General features: G+C 37.0%; 2 protein-coding genes across 3 annotated transcripts; both read left to right on the plus strand.

The window, feature by feature from the left end:
* Window positions 1-818: 818 nt before the first annotated feature.
* On the plus strand, window positions 819-9,884 carry gars1 (glycyl-tRNA synthetase 1). Its single transcript, XM_073830833.1, has 17 exons — window positions 819-1,104; window positions 1,565-1,666; window positions 3,126-3,228; window positions 4,032-4,173; window positions 4,255-4,343; window positions 4,910-4,986; window positions 5,433-5,578; window positions 5,671-5,820; window positions 5,906-6,068; window positions 6,491-6,655; window positions 6,748-6,854; window positions 7,840-7,986; window positions 8,347-8,432; window positions 8,513-8,622; window positions 8,711-8,804; window positions 9,173-9,363; window positions 9,444-9,884. Exons 1-17 carry the CDS (start codon window positions 850-852, stop codon window positions 9,567-9,569), a joined length of 2,253 nt encoding a protein of 750 aa, XP_073686934.1. The 5' UTR covers window positions 819-849; the 3' UTR covers window positions 9,570-9,884.
* Window positions 9,885-13,600: 3,716 nt separating this feature from the next.
* hhatlb (hedgehog acyltransferase like, b) lies at window positions 13,601-21,209 on the plus strand. Of its 2 annotated transcripts, none has more exons than XM_073831146.1 (12): window positions 13,601-13,729; window positions 14,483-14,603; window positions 15,497-15,564; window positions 15,648-15,761; window positions 15,868-16,062; window positions 18,127-18,336; window positions 18,418-18,592; window positions 18,681-18,825; window positions 18,916-18,951; window positions 19,046-19,247; window positions 19,444-19,585; window positions 20,559-21,209. In XM_073831146.1, exons 2-12 carry the CDS (start codon window positions 14,498-14,500, stop codon window positions 20,792-20,794), a joined length of 1,629 nt encoding a protein of 542 aa, XP_073687247.1. In that variant the 5' UTR covers window positions 13,601-13,729; window positions 14,483-14,497; the 3' UTR covers window positions 20,795-21,209. The 2 variants fall into 2 exon arrangements, with proteins under 2 accessions (XP_073687247.1, XP_073687248.1); XM_073831147.1 differs by having other exon boundaries at window positions 18,421-18,592.
* Window positions 21,210-22,015: the final 806 nt, after the last annotated feature.

Here is a 22,015-nt window from a genome sequence, read left to right on the forward strand (position 1 = left end):
TTAATAGCATACATTTAGCGTTGTTTGGAACGATATGTATTGTGAAAAGTAATGTACTAATGAAAACAAATATTTAAACAGAAATACAGACTGACCACGCAATGCAAGTAAATTAATCACGAACAACCTCCGGATATCTTGGGAACAAAACATGAAGTAAGTTGCACTGCTTGCTTCAGATTGATGACATCCATTGTACGAATAAATGTTCACAATATTTCCTTTCATGTGATATGCTTTTAGCAATCTCCCGTGTACACGCACGCAGCATCGATTAGTTAATGAGCAGCTTTTTTACCTTAACTAGCTTTATCGCTAGATTTTAAAAGAATGTGTTCGTATTGACAGATCGGAGAAATAGCGCTACCGGAAATGTTTCAGGACCGGACATGCGCAGTAATGTTCCAACGCGCTTGTTATTGTTTACATCCTTGAAATGGTCTATTAGTTTATTCATAATTTACTCATTAATTCATTCACAAGGTATAGAATTCAATAAGTCATTAATTATTTTTTCATGTGGTGGTATTTATTTATCTGTTGTTTGTTTGTATGTACCCACCTAATATATGTACTTCAAGAAATCAGTACATTGAAAATACTTACGAATATCACAATAATACAATAGTAAATTTTTTTTATTGTTGTTTTGCACTATTTCGAATTTCATTTTAAAGTCACTCGTAATAAAACGGGAGATTGTGACGAATCTGCCATTTTGCAGTTCAACTTCATTCAAACTAAACAAAACAATGGCGAAAGTACAGAACTGAATCCCCACTGTCACTTACTCATTTCTGGAGATTTCATCATTCAGTTCCGCGGTGTAGTTGCTCCTCCTCTCGGTCCATGCTTTCTCTGCGGAGCGCAACATCAGCACTCCTCCTCAGGACCGGTACACAGATCGCCGTCCGCACGGTTCCGAGGGTCCGATTCAGTCCCGTTCTCCTGTGTGGTTCCCCTCCGATCAGAGCGCTCTCCCTATCGGGCTGTTTGTGGAAGAAGAAGAAGAGAAGCGCGTGGCTGGAGATGACGGAAGGACAGAATATGGATGGCAGTATCGAAGAGGTTCTGGCTCCTTTGAGGCTGGCAGTAAAGGAGCAGGTAACACGATTATGAAAGACAACAACAAGCATATGTTATGTGCTGCATTGTTATTTCACCTAGCCTGTGCATTAAACACATACTTGTTTTGTACAAGGTAGAGCCATTATTTAGGGATCAAATATCCCTTTAAATTATGCAAAACAGTTTAAATGGCTTGTTATAGAAAACCACATAGTGCATTTATGCAAAAGTGATATTGTATAGGAAATACGACAGGGCGGTGGCTTTATTTGGGGTTTATACTGCTGGATGATTCAGTCTGTCAGTGCCACGTTTAATATGAGCCATTCTGACATACAGTGCAGAAACCAACGGAGACTGAGGGTGGAGGAAATCACACACAGTTAAAACGAAACTCCGCTTATTTCTGGGAAATGTTTTGGATGCGTTCTTATTCTAATATATAGCAATCGTACTAATAAACGGTGCGTTCACTGTTGTTTATTTTTCCTTAAAGGGTGATCTTGTGCGTAAACTGAAGGCAGAAAACGCTCCTGAAGTAGATGTCAAAAAGGCCGTTGCAGAACTGAAAGCTTGCAAGAGAATCCTTGAGGCCAAGGTGAGAAATGTTATCATGTCATTTATGTTACTTACATAAGATGCTAATAATTAAATGTGTCGTTTTTATGTTAAATGCTTTCTCTTGTCTCAGTTTAATATGTGTAAACAACTATAGAGTGTAACAGTGCCCGCCTACTTTTCCAACAGCTTTGGTTCATGGAGGATTTAAAGGGAACCACTTGTGTTAACACTTAAGATAACATTAATGAAAGTAAACCCGGGAAAGATGTATGTCATTTAAAAAAAAACACATTGTTTTATATATATTTTGGACTATGGGGGGCGCTGTTATTTCGATGACGTCAAATGGTTGCACTAGATGAGATGGTGGTTCTACTTAACTTACTAAACTTACTAAAGACCCACGCCTTTGTTATTTCCACTTTAGCTCTGATGCCTTTGAGTGCTTTTGGTCGACCATAGATATTGAAAGAGCTTACAAACCATAGAGACAAGAAATGCTAGATGCCATCCTGGCAGGATGTAAGCATGTTGACGCTAGTCATGACACAGTGGCAACTTAAGGAGTTTCTCAGCGTGGATTTCACTCTATATCCGGGGGCGGAAAATCGATGGTAAAGCATTTGGTTTAAGCTTATGCTTACATCCATCACCACCTGTAAGCTCTTTCAGTAGCTGTGGTCATCATATCAGTGTTTTATTGTGGTATTGTAGAGGTGTTATAAAAATAGCAACAGGTAGTGGCAGTAGATCACAGGGTGCAACCATTTGACATCATCTAAATAATGGCGCCTTGCATAATCCAAATTAAGTATAAAACGATGCAGATTTTTAAAATAATGTAAATCTTTCTGATTGGTGGAAATTACTTTGCAAAGTCATGGTTAATGTAGTTTTTTTTACCAGGAATTAAGGCCTGTTCACACCAAGAACGACACCGATGACTGTAACTATAAAGATAATGTTCTAAATTTAAGTTTCAAATTTAAGAGAATAGCAGAGTTCACACCAGGACTATAACGATAATGATACAGGGGGACAGTATCGTTGGGATCACTTTCAGAACTATTTATTTGACAGCTGATGAACGATAAAACACTGACAGCTAAACAGACTTTATTCAAATTTAAATGGCCTGCACATTTGAAATAGCAGGCAACATTGCAACAAAAAACAGCTATCGTTTAAATATAGTTATCGTTGTATTTATGGTTATTGTATTGTTCTTGGTGTGAACAGGCCTTTACGGGGCGGGACTGTTTGTTTGACCAACCAGTCGTGGGTGGCGTAAGTGTTTTGGAAACCTGTTTGAAAACGGCTATTATTTTTTCAATTCTGTTAAAATTATGCTAGTAGTGCAAACACATTAAACACTTCCTCTTTAAATATCAGACGACCGGCAGCTATAATAATTGACTTTTAGTAAACTTTATTTTCTGTCATGATGATTTACAAAGTCCATTTTGACTTTTTATTTTTTTTTTCCCGTTTTGCAGGAGCTTGCCTTACAGCCCAAAGATGACATTGTGGACCGAACCAAGATGGAAGACACCCTAAAAAGACGTTTCTTTTACGACCAGGCATTTGCTATCTATGGCGGTGAGTGTTTTCAGTATTTGTTTTTCCTCATATAAATATTTTATACCTTTGATTTAGATGTGTTCTGATTTTGAAAGGTTAGTCTAAAAGGGATAGTTCACCCAAAAATGAAATTCAGTCATTAATTACTCACTCTTATGTTCTTCCAAACACGTAAGACCTTAGTTCATCTTCAGAACACAAATGAGACATTTTTGATGAAATCCGAGAGCCTTCTGATCCTGCGTAGACAGCAACTAACATGTTCAAGGCCTTGAAAGTTAGTAAGGACATCGATAAAATAGCCAATGTGACATCAGTGTTTCAACCTTAATTTTATAAAGCTACGAGAATACTTTCTGTGCGCAAAGAAAACAAAAATAACAACTTTATTTGCACACAACGCATGCGTTGTGGTACCCTCATGAACGTGCGTCGAAGACTGAAATGGAAGAGAAGAAATTGTTGAATAAAGTTGGTTTTGTTTTCTTTGCACAAAAAAAAGTATTCTCATAGCTTCGTAATATTACGTTTGAACCACTGATATCACATGGATTATTTTATTAATGTCCTTACTGCCTTGAACATGGTAGTGCCATTACTGTCTATGCAGGGTCAGAAAGCTTCTTAATTCGTGTTCCAAAGATGAACAAAGGTCTTAAAGTTTTATAATGACATGAGGTTGAGTAATTAATGACAGAATTTTTATTTTTTGGTGAACAATCCCTTTAACATAATTGTATGGCGCAAATACTAGTAAAAGTAATTAAGATTGCTTGTTGTTGTCAACTAATAGTTTGCTTTTGTTTTTCTGTGTGAAAAAGGTGTAAGTGGGCTGTATGATTTTGGGCCCGTTGGTTGTGCTCTAAAGAACAACATTCTCCAGGTCTGGAGGCAGCACTTCATCCAGGAGGAGCAGATTCTGGAGATCGACTGCACCATGCTTACACCAGAACCCGTTCTCAAGTGAGCATTCATCTGGCTATTCTCCATATAATCTGTTTATAATATCTAGAGCTCTTACTCAGTGCTCTTGTTGCATTTCAGGACATCAGGGCATGTGGATAAGTTTGCCGACTACATGGTCAAGGACGTCAAGAATGGAGAGTGTTTCCGTGCTGACCACCTCCTTAAAGGTTTGTGATTGTTTCTTATAATAACAACCACTCCAGCAGTACTGTATAATTTGAGACATCCTCTGATGTGACTCCATAGTTGCTACAGATGTTCAGAAGCAAAAGAAAACAATAGGATCTGTGAGGATCACAAAGGCTATATTAGGCGACCAGCCAGACTGAAATAAATATTTCATCATTAATTACTCACCCTCATGTCGTTCCAAACCTGTAAGATCTTCGTTCATCTTCGGGAACACAAATTAAGATATTTTTGATGAAATCCGAGAGCTTTCTGACTATAGACAGCAACGCAACTGACACATTCAAGGCCCAGAAAGGTAGTAAGGACATCGATAAAATAGTCCATGTCACATCAGTGGTTCAACCTTCATTTTATGAAGCGACGAGAATACTTTTGTGCCCAAAGAAAGCAAAAATATCAACTTTATTCAACAATTTCTTCTCTTTCCTGCCTCTACGACAGTACCTTAACGCATATACAACATTTTAGATTTCTATTATTAAAATTCAATTAAATAAAAAATACTTCTACTAATAAAAATGATTGCGATGTCTTTTTTCAGCTCATCTTCAGAAATTAATGAGTGACAAAAAATGCTCAGCAGAAAAGAAAACCGAGATGGATGGTGTCATCACTCAGGTATGTCTCACTGATGCAATGTTAAATGTATAACTAGCTTTTATAAGCTGAATTTGTTTTATTAATTCTACAGTTGAGGTCAAAAGTTTACATAAACCTTTTAGAATCTGTATTTGAATGCTTTCCAACAATGACTGTATGATTTATGTATGATATGTAATGCATTGTGTTTCCCTCTGAAGCATCAGTGAGTGTTTAAACCTTTTGTAATAGTTGCATATGAGTCCCTCAGTTGTCCTCAGTGTGAAAAGATAGATCTCATCATACAGTCATTGTTGGAAAGGGTTCAAATGCATTTAAGAACCAAGTGTATGTAAACTTTTGAACAGGGTCGTTTTTTACAAACTGTTATTTTCTCTTGTGGACTATATGTAAACTTTTATGTGAAATACCTTTTTCAGGTCTGCACTAAATCAAAAATAACATTTCTTTTTTTCTTTTTCTAGATGGATAACTACACTCAGCAGGAGTTGGCAGATTTGTTTGTGCAATACAATGTCAAGTCTCCCATTACAGGAAATGATCTCACACCTCCCATCTCATTTAACCTGATGTTCCAGACCTCCATTGGGCCTGGAGGCAACATGCAAGGGTATGTTTGACACCACCAAACTACATGCTCATTTAAAATATCCAAAGTGAGAAAACAGATGCGTTACACTTGGGGCTACATTATTTCCGTAGCTATTTGAGGCCAGAAACTGCTCAGGGAATCTTCCTCAACTTCAAACGCCTTTTGGAGTTCAACCAGGGAAAGCTGCCATTTGCTGCTGCCCAGATCGGAAACTCCTTCAGGAACGAAATCTCTCCTCGCTCTGGGTTGATTCGTGTCAGGTGCGGATTATGAATTCCTGTTTTGGGTGTCGCGTAGAAGTATTTCCATTCCGATTATACTGAAGTGAATTATTTCTCCTCATAGAGAGTTTACAATGGCTGAGATCGAGCACTTTGTAGACCCCAATGAGAAGGTTCATTCCAAGTTCTCTAATGTTGCTGATTTGGAGATCATGCTTTACTCGTCCAAAGCACAGACTAGTGGGCAATCTGCCCAGATAATGAGACTGGGTGATGCAGTGGAGCAGGTCAGTGAAGATCTCATATATGTGACCCTGTACCACAAAACCAGTCTTAAATAGCATGGGTATATTTGTAGCAATAGCCAACAAATGGGCCAAAAATCATTAGGATATTAAGTAAAGATCATGTTTCATGAAGATATTTTGTAAATGTCCTACCTTCCTAACTTAATTTTTGACAAAAATTTGGACAACTTTAAAGGCAGTTTTCTCAATGTTTAATTTTTTTGCACCCTCAGATTTCATATTTTCGAATAGTTGCATCTCGGCCAAATATTGTCCTATCCTGACAAACCATACATCAATGGAAAGCTTATTTATTCAGCAAAAACTGACCCTTACAACTGATTTTGTGGTCCAGGGTTACATCTGATGTACCGATTATAATTAACACTTTGGTTGTAGTGACTAATGTTTGTATTTTGTAGGGCATCATTAACAACTCCGTCTTGGGCTACTTCATTGGAAGGATCTACCTTTATCTGGTCAAAGTTGGTGTTGCAAAAGACAAGCTACGTTTCCGTCAGCACATGGACAATGAGATGGCCCACTATGCCTGTGACTGCTGGGATGCTGAGACCAAAACCTCTTATGTACGTTCAGTGTTTGCTTGAGGAGCTTCTGACTTCATTGTGCAACAGAAAGGGTGTTTATTCATATGTTTGTTCATGCTGTTTTTTTTCAGGGGTGGATTGAGATCGTGGGCTGTGCTGATCGCTCATGTTATGATCTTTTGTGCCACGCACGGGCCACCAAAGTCCCTCTGGTTGCTGAAAAACCCTTAAAGGAACCCATATCCTTCAGCTTCCAGCAGAACTTAAAAGATTAGTTTACTTCAGAATTAAAAATGATCATTTACTCACCCCTCTGTCATCCAAGATGTTCATGTCTTTTTTTGTTCAATCAAAAAGAAATCAAGGTTTTTGAGAAGAACATTCCAGGATTTTTCCTCATATAGTGGACTTCAATGGAAGCCAATGGGTTGAAGATCCAAATTGAAGTTTCAATGCAGCATCAAAGGGCTCTACACAATCCCAGCCAAAGAATAAGGGACTTTTCTAATGAAACAATCTGTCATTTTCTAAAAAATATATAAATGTGTATACTTTTTAACCACAAATGCTCATCTTGCGTTAGCTCGATTTCATGTACAAAGCAAACATGCAAAGAAAGTCAAACATTCTTTACTAAAAAAGGTAAAACCTTGATGTTGGACGATTTTGAAATTGAGGAGAAAATAAGATGGGGTTTTTCTCCTTACGCTACCTTTTTGAACCGGAGAACACAGGCTACATACAAACTGCGCATGACTTTTCCAACACGATTACATAATGTGTGATGTCCTGATCGCAGAGCAACTGCAAGACGAGCATTTGTGGTTAAAAAAAATCTGTATATATTTACATTTTTTTAGAAAATGACATTGTTTCGCTAGATAAGACTCTTGTTCCTCAGCTGGGATCGTGTAGAGCCCTTTAAAGCTGAATTGAACTACAATTTGGACCTTCAACCCATTGATCCCCATTGAAGTCCACTATATGGAGAAAAGTCCTCCAATGTTTTCCTCAAAAAAAGCTTAATTTCTTTTCGACTGGAGAAAGAAAACATGAACATCTTGTATGATATGGGGGTGAGTAATTTTCAGGAAATTTTAATTCAGGTCTGAACTAATCCTTTAATAACTACAATCATCAAAGCATTTAAATGGGATCTAAACTGTCTCCACACGGAATGTTAGTTCTGTTTGTCCTCAGTTACCTTCTTTAACTGCTTCACACAAAGTTGTAAATGTTGTCCAGTTCGAGCCAAACAAAGGAGCCATCGGCAAAGCATACAAGAAGGATGCCAAGTTTGCCATGGAATACCTGGCCATCTGTGATGAATGCTACATCACAGAGCAAGAGAAACTCCTCAACGATAATGGGTGAGTATCACTAATGATGAAATTATTCAAATTACTAAAACCATGAAAGGTTTAAGGTTTGGGGCTTGGACACTAAAATCAGCAATATAGTGAAATATCGTTCCAATTAAAGTAACCTTTTTGTGTTTTATTTTAATATATTTTGATATAATGTATTCCTGTTATGGCAAAGTTGAATTTTCAGCAGCCAATACTCCAGTCTTCAGTGTCACGTGATCCTTCTAAATCCTAGAAATCATTCTAATATGTTGATTTCCTATTATTAATATTAAAAACAGCTGTGCTAGTCAGAACACAGATAGGTATTTAGTACTCACCAATGTTATTCTGTTCATTCATTTGTCTCCTCTGTCAATGCAGTGAGTTCACCATTGAGACTGAGGGCAAGACGTTCAAACTCACCAAGGACATGGTTAACGTCAAGAGGTTCCAGAAGACCCTGCATGGTAAGAGACAAAAGCTAAGCTTTTTATGTAAACAACAAGTGACATAAAACTGACTTTAATTGACATCTCCTGCTCCACAGTTGAGGAGGTTGTTCCTAATGTGATCGAACCCTCCTTTGGCATCGGGAGAATCATGTACTCCATCTTTGAGCACACATTCCGTATCAGGGAGGGTGATGAACAAAGAACGGTAAACACAGTCTGCTGTAGTATTTTGTACATAATCATTTAATATGTTTGTCTTGCTTTATTGATGAAGTTTGCTTCTTTCTTTCCAGTATTTCAGCTTCCCTGCCACAGTTGCACCATACAAATGCTCCGTCCTTCCACTGAGCCAAAATCAGGAATTTATGCCGTTTGTTCGAGAATTATGTGAGTAGTATACCTCTACTATTACTTATAGCGCTCTATGTTCTCAACATTGCAGAATCCAGTATGAGTACATGAACACATAAACGTAATTTCTAGAACTGCTCTGAAAGTCACTTTTTTTTAAGAAACATAAAAATGCTATTTGTTAATTTTTTTAATAAATTGCTGTTAAATTGTAGGTTTTATTTCAATTAGACATGCTTTTTGATTAATATTTTTAGTTTAACCATTAAAAAATTGAAACAGAAAAATAAAAATGGAAAAATCAGAATTTAGAATAAAATAAAATGGATTTCATAGGGCCCTACTTATAAAAATGTATGGATACTATCCAAATAATAATGCGCAATTAATGCTTTGCTCTACAGCTGAAGCCCTGACAAGGAATGGTGTCTCCCACAAGGTGGATGATTCCTCAGGATCTATTGGCAGACGCTACGCCAGAACAGATGAGATTGGTGTGGCATTCGGTATCACCATCGATTTTGACACGGTTAATAAGACGCCCCACACGGCTACTCTGAGAGATCGTGACTCCATGAGGCAGATCAGGGCTGAGGTAATGCTCTTATTATCTTCATTTCATTCACTGAGGTAGTATGTTAACTATTTTGCTAAGATCTACATGTTTATTTACAGGTTAGTGAATTGCCCGAAATCGTTCGTGACCTGGCCAACGGTGCCATCACATGGGCAGAGGTGGAAAGCAAGTACCCGATCTTTGAAGGCCAGGAGACCAGCAAAAAGGAAACTGTGGAAGAGTAGACTCTCTATAAGTCTATCTCATCTGCCTTTTCACTGGAGGCAGTCAAGGACATTTTTACATTTGCATTCATTGGATCAAATTTATGGCATTTGTAACATATAATCAATCAATGTGCAACAGATGTTCCACACAACTGGAACTGTAATTACGTACTCCTTTAAAACTCAAGGAAGCTTTGTGAGGACCTAAATATGACTAATTAGGTTACTGTACTAGTAAAAGAGTTTCACCATTTCTGTCTATGGGTTGATAAATAAAGACATGAATCACATGTATGGTCAAATAAATCAAACCAGCACTTTCTGGACCTAAACCAGTGAGTTGAGTTTTGAATTTTTTGAAGAAGTATGTGTTCAGTGAAAAATGCAGTATGTTGGCCACATGGGGGCGTAACACCCGCAAAGTGCCCTCACTGTCCAACACAATATTCGGAGCCTCCCCAAAACAGGCAATAATTGGCTTATTTAAATGTTTTTATTAACAGAAACTGGGAGTATTGATATATTAATTAACATTTTTTTTTTGTGAATTAGTGCCAAAACCTTATTGTAATTGTTAGAATGGCCAAGGATCAGCAATCTCCAAGTAAATCTGATTGGGCAGACCAAAGCGGAAGTCGTAGAGACTTATGCTGCCTTCATGTGCTATCGTAATTATGGTAAATACCAAAATCCGACATCTAAATTGCACATGAACACCCACTCACGTTGTAATTTCCACTGGAAAGCTCGAAATTTTTTATGATACCCGAGTTGCCGAGATGGGATAAACTTTGACCTTTCAACATGGCGGACAGCAGCGAAACTATACTGAATGATAAGCATTGCATGATGTTAAAAGTTCTCTGCTGTTTAGTTGGTTAGTTTGTAGCCCCCATAATGCTGGGGCATAAAGGATTTTAATAACGTCGCTATTTAAACGTAGTGTTGTCTTTAAAAATACCGTTAAGAGAAGATGCTAGCTTGTCGTGGCTCGCCTCCAGTAGGGTGCTTTGCGGTACAGTGTTCTGAAGGAGGCAATTTTCTCATGTTATTTTATTTGGTCTGTTTTACCAAAGTAACATGTGTGGACAAATTGCGAGTCCGCCATGTTTCTCTACACTACGACAACAAAAGCACCTGAACACGACACATTGGTAATTTCCACTTCACAAGTGGAAAGCATCATCTTTCCCATATCACATGAAGGCAGCATTAATGCTTGGAGGGATGGTAGTACTCACACCGTCTACAACGTCAACAAGACTCGCCCCAATTGCCCCACAGCAATCAAAAGTATGAAATCGCTCATAACTCGTTAACCGTTTGTTACAGGCTCAAATGTCTTATGGCGTTGGAATCCTTGGCTCACGCCGGACAAAACACACATCTCAGATTTGTTTATCACCCTGGCGAAATTTTCGGGTAATTAGCATTTTTTTGAAAAAACTACTTTTGCGAACTAGTCATAAGTTATTTGCCCAACTGGAACTAAACTAGTGCAGGAAGGCTCTCTGGAGAGTGAATATCAATAATTATCAAAAAAAGGTTGAACATTCGACTCTCTATCACAAAGGGATGCCAAATGTTCGAAATGGGCATGGCTGCCTTTATTAAACTGTCTGTAACTTTTGACTGAAACTTCGCCAAACTCAAAACGCATATGTAAGCTGAATCTGAGGTCATGTGAAAAAGGTTGTGGAACTTGGCCTCTTAGTGATGCTATAAGAGGGAAAAAAACATAAAAACAGCCATAACTTTATGTCCTATCGACATAAGTGCCACAAGTGTATATATGGACATTTGTGAATTTCACAATACATGACCGCCACAGGCCGATGAACTTCGGGAAGGTCGATTGGAACAAAACTCGGTTTTGACTCACAGCCCTAAAGGTCTGAAAAATGTGAAAGAAATTAGCCACTGGGGTGAAATAACACATTTTTTAAGGCATAAATGATTGTATATTGCACAGTTTTTCACACACATGCATGATATTCATATCATACGACAGACATCCTCATTACGAACAACTTTGCCTCTAGAACCACTACTGTCAATCAAACTATTTGTTAAATGATTGAGAAAATGTAAGAAAAACTACTTTTGCGACCTTTTTTCAATCTGGAAAAAAAACACTGCAGTGCAATTCTCTGGACTCTCTAGGTCAATAATTATTAAATAAATGTTGAAATTCACCCTTTGGGAGGCTATAACAGGATCACTTATAGGGGCCTGTCCAAATTTACCCCAAATCCTATAAAGCCTAGACAAAAACTCAAAACTTCACAAAACCTGGTGAGCACATGCGAAAGGTGATTCTAAACAAGCATGCAAAGGTTTAGGGAGATTGGACCACAGCTGGTCCAACGTTAAAAAACATTGTATTTTCTATGGTAAATGTTTGTTTTTTTTATCATTGATTTAGGTTGTTACAGGCTTCATAATATGTAATGGGTTTTTTTCATATGTGCTTAAATGCCTTAAAGCGTGTGAATTGGTGCTTGCAGCTATATTTAACATTATTATTATTATTATTTTTAATATTATATATAAGTTTTGGTTTTTATCTTGATTTTAGACTTTTTGTTAGCATTTTATATTAGAGTTTAGAATATTTCCTTTTTTTCAATACACAAAGAAATTTAGTGTGGAAACAATTTTCACTCAGAAATTGCTAGTAAATTCACAATTTATTACAAATTGGCAAATAGCGCAATGAATTAAACCGGAAAGTTTGAAATAGTCTGAAACTTTAAACAGTACGTTTTTGTCAAATGGATGCTTGAATTTTTATTTGCAACAAATGACTTTGTACAGTGTACTTTTTGTCATCTTGAAGTGTACTGACGCCCCCTATTGGGCCCCGGCCCTCTCTGTGAGAACCACTGGTTTAATAGTTCATGTTTTTAATGGTTCTCAGGTCAAAGCTTGGTGATATTGACCTAGAGGGGTTCAGTGATCCCTATTCAGACATGGTATTAATATTTAAGCAGGAATATGTTAACATGTGACATTATTCTGTTTACAACCTAATCTGCTGATCTGTCAGGACTTGCTAAATCGAGTCATCTTGGCTAAATCTGGTATTTCAGGTATTGTTAATATAGTACGCATACACAGTGGCTTCATTTAGAACTTGAAATGTAAAAAACACGAATTGTTTCCTTTTATATTTAAAAGGGTTTTATTTAAGTTAGAAGACAAAAATGGCCCCTCAGTCTAAATTGTCAACAGACTACGATCATCCAAAAACAGCCTTGACCCTGACAGAAACAGGTGTGGAAGAGTGTGAATGTATGCCAGGGCTCCTGGCTTTTCTTAAAGGCTGCTAAAGAGCTAATGGCCTAAAATACATGCAGGTTATATTAGGGAACTGCAATAGTCCTATCTGTTATGAGTCTGTTCATTTAGCAATGTTAAAATAATGTTCTGATAAGTGGATTTTTTTGTTGGTATCTGACTAATTGCACTTACAAATGATACTGTACCCACAGAGATTTGTCCAAGATCTTTATATAGCTTGTATTATCTCTCATGGCTTATCTCATTGAGTTTGCTTAAAGAGATAGCTCCCCAAAAATGCAATTCTATCTGCATCTGTAGAACACAAATTAAGATATTTTTGGTGAAATCCAAAAGCTTTTTGATCTTGTGTAGACAGCAATGCAGCTGACATGTTTAAGGCCCAGAAAGGTAGTAAGGACATTGATAAAATAGTACGTGTGAAAATTAGTGGTTCAACCATACTAGAAAAACAAAAATAATTTTATTCAACAATTTCTGCCAGTTTCAATGCACACTCAGGAGAGTACCACAGACTTTACAGTGCCTTCTCAGGTAAGATTTTTTGTTTAATGATACATATTTGCATATCTACACTTCTTGTTCTTACCCATCTTCTATTTCTTATGTAGGACATTCAGTATGCAAGCAATGGAGTTTCAAGCCTGTTTCTATTGATACAACATGGCACAATGGATCCGCCCCCCTATGGGCTGCTTCAGATGAATATAAATACATCTCCCATTCACCTTTAACTGTCCGCAACTGCCCAACAGGCAGTTTGTGCACCCAACTGATTATTATTTACCTCATCTTTTCTTCACATTATTGCGATTACTGTAAGTTCAAGTGGATTTCTTCAGTATTTGGGTTACGGTGGCATTGCTGTGCTCAAGGTTAGTACAACAGGTGTTTCTAAAATCTGCTTGGCACCTCCTGCAGCGCATGACCTGCTAACATTTAAGCCAAATATCGGAGAAAAGAGTTGAACTAATAAGCTGCTAACTTACCTGCATGGCTCACAATAAAGCAGTCCAGGTTGGTATCTGACTTTATATTTTCAAATGACCTGAAAAGAGAAAAAGATGAAAGAATCATGTGTTGGTTAGAAAAAGATAAAATATTTGGCTGTAACATACTGTAAGTGTTTTTTTAGTGTGATGCTTCAACCAATACAATTAGAACAGAAAATAACCCAGCTAAAAATAGCAAGAGCTCACATAGTGTAGATGCTTCCTGCTCACACAATTCAAATCACTGGAAACTTCTGCCCTGCCCACAAAGATCAAATTGTTTTCAGTTTTATCTGTTTGGCTTTTGTATGAAAGTGTTGAATATGTAACTCCTGTTGTAATTACTAATGCCATTCATATTTACGCAACTGAAATCATTATCCAAGAAACTTAAAACATACATTTTCTCAGTTTATTAGCTCCCTAGAAAGCAAACCTACTGTATGACCTTGGTCATGCTTTAGCACCATGTTCTGCAATTTTAGTTACAGTAACACTACAATATTGCTTTCATCCCATAGTAGTTTACCAATTACCAAGTTGTATTTTTTAGCAGGATCCTAATCTCCCATTGGCTGTCTTGACTGGGAAATATTTGGACATTCATTCTAACTGCACCTTTCCAAACTCTCTCAGGTTGTCCTGCACACAATGGGGGTCAAAGCAGCTCTTCCGAGGTACGAGCTCTACTTTTATAATGTAGTGCTGTGTTTGGCAATGCTCTGGGCTGCCAGATGGATATTTGATGTATCCAGCTGTAAGTATAAATGAACACATGCACAACGTTCTAATGTGACCCTAAAATGATGTCACTGTGCAAATAAAGTTTCTGGAGTGGTTTCTGTGAGGCTCTTACCGTTTTACATCCACTTGAGCTCTTTTTCTCACTCATAAACCTCGCCATTAGAGCACCGAAACAGTACTACTGTATATTGTATGAGGAAAAAGACAGAGCAGTGATCTGCTAACCTCAGAAAGCTATGCAAAGTACGCAGCAGGGATCATATGTCAGTATTAATATACCAAAGAATGAGAGACTGAAACAGAGTGACAAGAGAAGAGAAAGAGGTATTATTATGGGTTTGTGACAAAAGCTGGCCAATTCGCATTGAATATACAGATTTGTGATTTTTATGATTTAATCATTAGTTTTCATCGACCACTTTCCTCATGAACCGCAGTTTATGAAACCCTGCTTTCAATGAATATGTGACCCTGGACCACAAAACCAGTCGTAAGTAGCACAGGTATATTTGTAGGAATAGCCAAAAATACATTGCATGGGTCAAAATTATCGATTTTTCTTTCATGCCAAAAATCAAAAAGTAAAGATCATGTTCTGTAAAGATATTTTGTAAATTTCCTACCGGTAATATATCAAAACGTAACTTTTGATTAGTAATATGCATTGCTAAGAACTTCATTTGGACAACTTTAAAGGCGATTTTCTCCAATTTTGATTTTTTAGATTTCAGATTTTTAAATCCTAACAAACCATACAGCAATGGAAAGCTTATTTATTTCACTTTCAGATGATGTATAAATCTCAGTTTAAAAGAAATTGACCCATGTTTTGTGGTCCAGGGTCACATATTCATCATATTTAGTAATAAACAGAGTGTTAATTGTCTCACGGTTGTCTACATTCAGCAAATTCCAACAGAAAAACCTTCAAACCCAGTGTTCAGCCAGGATGGTATTACTCTGGCCGAAAAATGGTGAGATTTTGTCTGTAGAATTTCACATTATGTACATATAAAATTGTGGTCATTGGCTCTGATTTATCCATATCACACGGCAGGATACGGCTGATGTTGAGTGGATGATGTGGTTTTCTACGTTTCGAGAGCATATCATCTTTGCGCTCTCAGGTCATGTGCTCTTTGCCAAGATCTGCACCTTGTTGGCTCCGCAGGTGCCTATTGAAAGTCCAAATAAGTCTATGTTACTTAATGAATAAAGATATGACTCTATACGGCCAACCTGAGATGCTCAATCTCTTGTCTTCTCTCATCTTACAGTACAGATCTTTGGTGTTCATGGTGTATGGTATGCTGGCGGTTTTCACCAGTATGGGCTGGGCCTACGTCACGCTCATCCTCTCTCACTGTGTGCTGCTTTATAGCATCTCTCTGGTCAAGCTCAGGTGGCTCTGCTTTGTCGCTGGACTCACCACACTGGCGACTTTCAAAATGGAGCCCTTTATTTCCTGGCAGGTATGTCAGTGACACTCTGGAAATATAAAATGTGCTACAGTTAAATAAATATGAGCAATATCACACAAGTAGCCATGCAATATGGCTATATATTGGCATGGCTATGATTAGGCCATAGGTAATTACAGTGTGCTGATTTAAAGCCATATGGCATGGTAGGGCTGGGCGGTACGACGGTATACATCGTTACCGCGGAATGAAATGTGTACCGTAAAAGAATTTTTTATTCCGTGTATACCGCGAAATGTAAATAAGTGGGCTGAGACTGGTCAAACCGTTGAATGCAAGACTGAAGGATACACTGGGAGGTTGTAAAAACATGGAAAAGGAGAAACAAGTCCATTTCTTTTCTTAAATATTCAAGCTTATTTATTATATAAAGCCCTCTTGTACATTTTCTGGAATAACTACCTATATAAAAAACTATATCGTGAAAGATATCGTTACCGTGAAATAAAATTTCTCATACCGTGAAATAAAATTTTGGTCATACCGCCCAGCCCTATCGCATGGTTACAAATGTGATATTGTGTTTATCAACAGTTTGACTGCACAAGTGTGTGAAAACATAAGAAACAACAACTGATTTTTTTTTAAAACCCTCTTTTATACAACAGTTCGATGACAAGTGTGTAAATACATAATAAACAACAACGGAGTGTCTTTAAAACCCGCTTTTGTGTAAAGTACTTCCTTCTGCTACAGACTTAAATTTCAAGATGACAGTTCACCAGTTGACTCCAAGCCTCCGTAACTAATTAAAAAAAAGTCACTTAAGAACTAGTAACAAATATGAATGTTGAGTCACTTCAATGAAAGATTACTGTACTACTGTATTAAAAGCTTACTGTATTATGTAGAGTATTATGAAAGAGAGATGGAGTGAGTAAGTGTGATTACCTGCATCTGATACAGCATTCATTCTTCAGGTCAATCTCATATTCACAATAAAACATTAGTTTAAGTGTTCGCTGAGGAAAGCGATATCTTTGTCGAATTATCGTTTCACATCAGAGCCAGTGGCAATATCCAGAAGATGTGGAGCTCACATCTCCACAAACATTGAAGCAATTTTTCAAATTGACGATATCTTCATTTACAAATCTACATTCCTTGACACAAAACAGTATTATTTATAAAACTATAGTGAATTTGGGTGTCCACCATGACACTCACTATAAGAAATACCGCAAGTAGAGTGATACAAATGGATATTAAATGGTTGGAGTTTTGATATCACTAGAATATTGCACTCCTCTCAGCCAATCAGATTCAAGGACCAGAGAGATACAGTATATGAGCAATATCACACGAGTAGACACAGCGTGCCGATATACAGCCATATTGCAAGGCTACGAGTGTGTTAGTGCATTTATAACAGTTTGACAACACAAATGTGATGTTAATAAATACATACAAAACAACAACGGAGTGTCTTTAAACCCCTCTTTCATGCGAAACTACTTCCTTCTGCCACTGATTCAGATCTCAAGTTGACAGTTTGAATTGCTTCATTGAAAGCTTACTGTATTACTGTATTAAAATCTCACTGTATTATGTAGAGAATTATGAGAGATGGATTGAGTGAGTGTGATTACCTGCATCTGATACAGCATTCATTCTTCAGCTCTATCTTATATTGACAATAAAAGATTAGTTTAAGTGTCCGCTTAGGAAAATGTTATCTTTATCGTACTATCCTTTCACATCAGAGCCAGTGGCAAATTCCAGAACTTGTGGCCGAGGTAAGGCTGCTCTCAGCGGGTTCATGAGCGATTAACGCCCACTGACACCCTGGAGCTCACATCTTCAAAGACATTGAAGCAAATCTTCAAATAGACGATATCTTTATTAACAAACTGCATATTTAAAAGTCTGAAGTAAATTCTCGCCTAAAAATCTACATTTCGTGACTCAAAAATAGTATTATTTATAAAATTATAAAGGGTTTGGGCGTCCACAAAGCAGAGTGATACAAACGGTGATATCTATAGAATATCATGCACCTCTCAGCCAATCAGACTTGAGGACCAGAGATAACTTGTTAATTTGCTCATCTTTCAGGCAGGGTTTGTGATTGGCAACTTTGACCTCCGTCCTCTTCTGTTTTACGGCGGCTGTGGGTTCACCATCATGCGTTGTATGAGTTTTGCTCTAGAGAACTGTGAGAAGAAAGATGGAAACTACAGCATCCTGGAGCTTCTCAAGTACAACTTCTACCTTCCCTTCTTTTACTTCGGACCCATTATGACCTTCGACAAGTTCTATGTTCAGGTCAGTATCTAAAACAATCCTGGTTTGATTATTTTATATGTAATTAGACTCTGATTTTATAACTTTGTCATTTGACCCCAGCAGGCCAATAACCCAAATCTGACGAGGAAGGATGGAGAAATGTGGAACATTTCCCTTCAAGCCCTGCTACACCTGGGGGTTATTATGATAGTGGCAGTCCTCCTACACTTCATGTACATTCTGACCATACCTAATGATTTGAAGCTGCTTAAAAACATCTCTGACTGGGCCCTTGGTAAGTATGTGTGTACTTATATTCATTTACTTTTTAGTGAATCAGTGTCAAAAGACTACAATAGGCTTTCTCTTCTTTCACTATGCAGTTGGATTGGCTTATTTAAATCTGGTATATGACTGGGTGAAAGCAGCAGTGATGTTTGGAGTGATAAACACAATATCAAGACTGGATTATCTGGACCCTCCCAAACCACCCAAATGCATTACAATGCTTTATGTGTTCTCTGAGACGTGAGTGAGCCAGTGCGTCCTTATTAGTTCTTTTTTTTCTTCTTAATTCTAAACATTATAATACAATTTATTTAATGCATTTTTTTACAGACACTTTGATCGTGGAATTAATGAATTTCTCTGCAAGTATGATTAATGTTTCTACTTTTATTATACTTTTAACCAACACAGTGTGTTTCAGGCACTAGTATTTTAACAAATAATACTGTCATCTTCATAGGTATGTTTATAACTATCTCGGCGGGAAGCATGACAATATTTTGGATGAGCTAATTGCCTCTCTGTCTACATTTGGCATAACGTCCCTCTGGCTGGGACCAGGCTGGGTGGTTTTCATCTGGGCTTTCTTAAACTGCTTTGGCCTTAATTTTGAAATGTGGACTGCCAAGCTCTTCATGATGGAACCTTTCATTTCTATTGAGGTAAGGTGACCGGTAATGATTTGCTGGATTTTGTTTTCATGTACTGTAACATGGATGCTCCATTGCTCTCTCTAGTGGTTAAATAATGAATTACTACGGCTAAAATGTACTCTAGGGCACTCCCTACTGGTTATATGTTAAATTGCGGGTCATATAAGTAATAATCTCCTCTAAAAATCTTTCTTTCCACCCACAGATGGCGATATCAGAATCTATGTCACGCAGGATCAGGGCTGTGTTTAATACCTTTAACTTTTGGACAATTGCCCTTTACAATGTCCTGGCCGTGAACAATCTTGAATTTGCCAAACTGGTTGCCAAAAGAATGTTTCTGAAAGGTAAAGTACTGGTGATATTTGAGCAATTTAAATGCATTTTAAAAACCAAAAGAATTTATATAATTGCTATTTCAATTTTTTAAAAGGTTAAATTATATATTGTATTTTTACTTTATATATATATTTTTTTTTTTCTTTTTTTTTTCTAATTTAGTTTTTTTTTTTTTTTTTTGTGAATACAACCCTTTTAGGTATGATGTTCTTTTTATTTAGTAATGACCTGAATAAGACATTTTACATTAAAGATGTTTTCCACAATAGCAAATAACAGTTGAATTTATAAAATGACCATGTTTCTTTTTTTGTTTAAATTAGTGATAGTTGTTCATGAGTCCCTTTTTTGTCCTGAACAGTTAAACTACCCACTGTTCTTCAGGTCCCACAAATTCCTTTGGTTTTTCAGCATTTTTGTGTATTTGAACCCTTTCTAACAATGACTGCAATGACTGAAGCTCACTGATGCTTTAGAAGGAAAGACGATGCATAAAGAACTGGGGATGAAAACTTTTGAACAGAATGAAGAAGTATACATTTTTCTTATTTTGCCTAAATATCATATATTTTTTATTTAGTACTGGCCTTCAGAAGCTACGTACATGTTTCCCAAAAGACAAAATAAGTTAAATTTACCCTGAATTTGTGGAATCTGAAGGATTTTTTTGAAGAACAGCAGGCAGTTTAACTGTTCAGGTCAAACAAGGGATTAATGAATAACTATCACTAAACAAAAAAACTTTTGAACAGGGTCATTTTTATTAATTCAACTATAATTTTCTCTTGTGGACTATATGTAAATGTCTTTTATGTGAAATAGCTTATTCAGGTCAGTACTAAATAAAACATAACATGCATTTTGTACGATCCCTCTTATTTTAGTCAAATAATTCACATTTCGCAGATTCTCCAGGGTGTATGTAAACTTTTGACCTCAAAAATACATTATCGTTAAATCAAACTGTATTTTGTTTCTCAGGTTTCCCCTTCACCACCATCACTGTGATGTTCGTTACCTACTGCTTGATTCAGCTGATTAAGGAAAAGGAAAGAAGACAGGCTTTGATTGATGATCCAGATCCAATCCCTCCTCCAGCGCCCACTCCTGTACCTACAGCTGCAACCCCTGCCACAGATCCCAGCACCACCCAGACAGACGCCGCCGCCGCTGCTGCTGCCCAGTCTGTGGACCCAAACAAGCAAAAGGCAGAGTAGAGATTACATGATGCTTTCATTTTGATGAAACCTGAATGGTTTACTTACTCATCTTGAGTCTTCTTGTAAATTCTGCAGACAATGATCTAGAAATGAGAGTAAGTGAGTAAGACAGTACTGTAAGAGTCTGCATTCGAAACAGCTATTTACATTTTTACAGATTTTTTCAACAGATTTTACCCATATTGGCTGCTGTTTAAATTAGTGACAGAGACAGATTGGTGACATGTAATAGAGTGTTAATGATTTGTAGTTTAAAACCTAGAGGACGGATTTTATTACTACAAATTTTATAATGTGTTCATATGACAAGTGATTACTATACATAATATATATTACTAATATCTACTTAGAAAATAATGGACTAACAATCACAAAGACTGTTTCATGAATTTGTGATATGCATTAAAGTCTTCTTTAGTGACTATGTGTATGTCTTTTATCAGCTTTCATTTAAATTTCATATTTTTACAAATAAGAAAATGGCAAAGTTGTAACTGACAGAGATCGATCATCTGAGACACTCATCCTGCATGACAACGTGGTCCCTTAAATTAAACTGTGACTCTTAACAAAAGCATAAATGTCAGTGAGAACATTCAAGATCTTTGATGTCATTAAGCCTTTTCGCTCTAGGATATTTATATGAACTGGCATAAGCTCTCTTCCGTTTGTTCCAGCATTAAGGTAACCTGTGACTGTGAATGAACTGTTGATATTATCAGCGACTAGTGAGCTTTTCTTAGAAATCAAACAGAAAAACAGAAAAGCTGGCCTTATATGTTACTTTTCATGTATAATACATATAGCAGTGATTCCCACTCTTTTAACTGAGTGACTCTTTTAACAATTTTTTTATTCAAAATCAGAAGTTTCCAAAAAATGAAACGACCACAGAAACATTAAGGTTACAGGTTAGCGTGGTCTCCAAAGCTCATTATTCTTGTCTTTTCTGAGGTAAATCACATTACATGACTATTCACAACTGCTTTACTAATCATATAAATGCTTGGAAATAATATTTAATGTTTATTTTCAAGTCTATTCATTATTTGTAGTGTGCCAGCCACCCAATAGAGTGTTTTCACAATGTGTCATCAAATGGCTGAATGTAAACAATGCCACTGAACCGAACGAAACTTTCATATTTTGCTGATTATTGCTGAAAATGGTCAATTATTGTCATGTTTTAGCCTGTTCTAAGCAGTCAGACCAGGAAAA

Source organism: Garra rufa, chromosome 24, assembly GCF_049309525.1.
Source record: "Garra rufa chromosome 24, GarRuf1.0, whole genome shotgun sequence".
Classification (NCBI taxonomy): domain Eukaryota; kingdom Metazoa; phylum Chordata; class Actinopteri; order Cypriniformes; family Cyprinidae; genus Garra; species Garra rufa.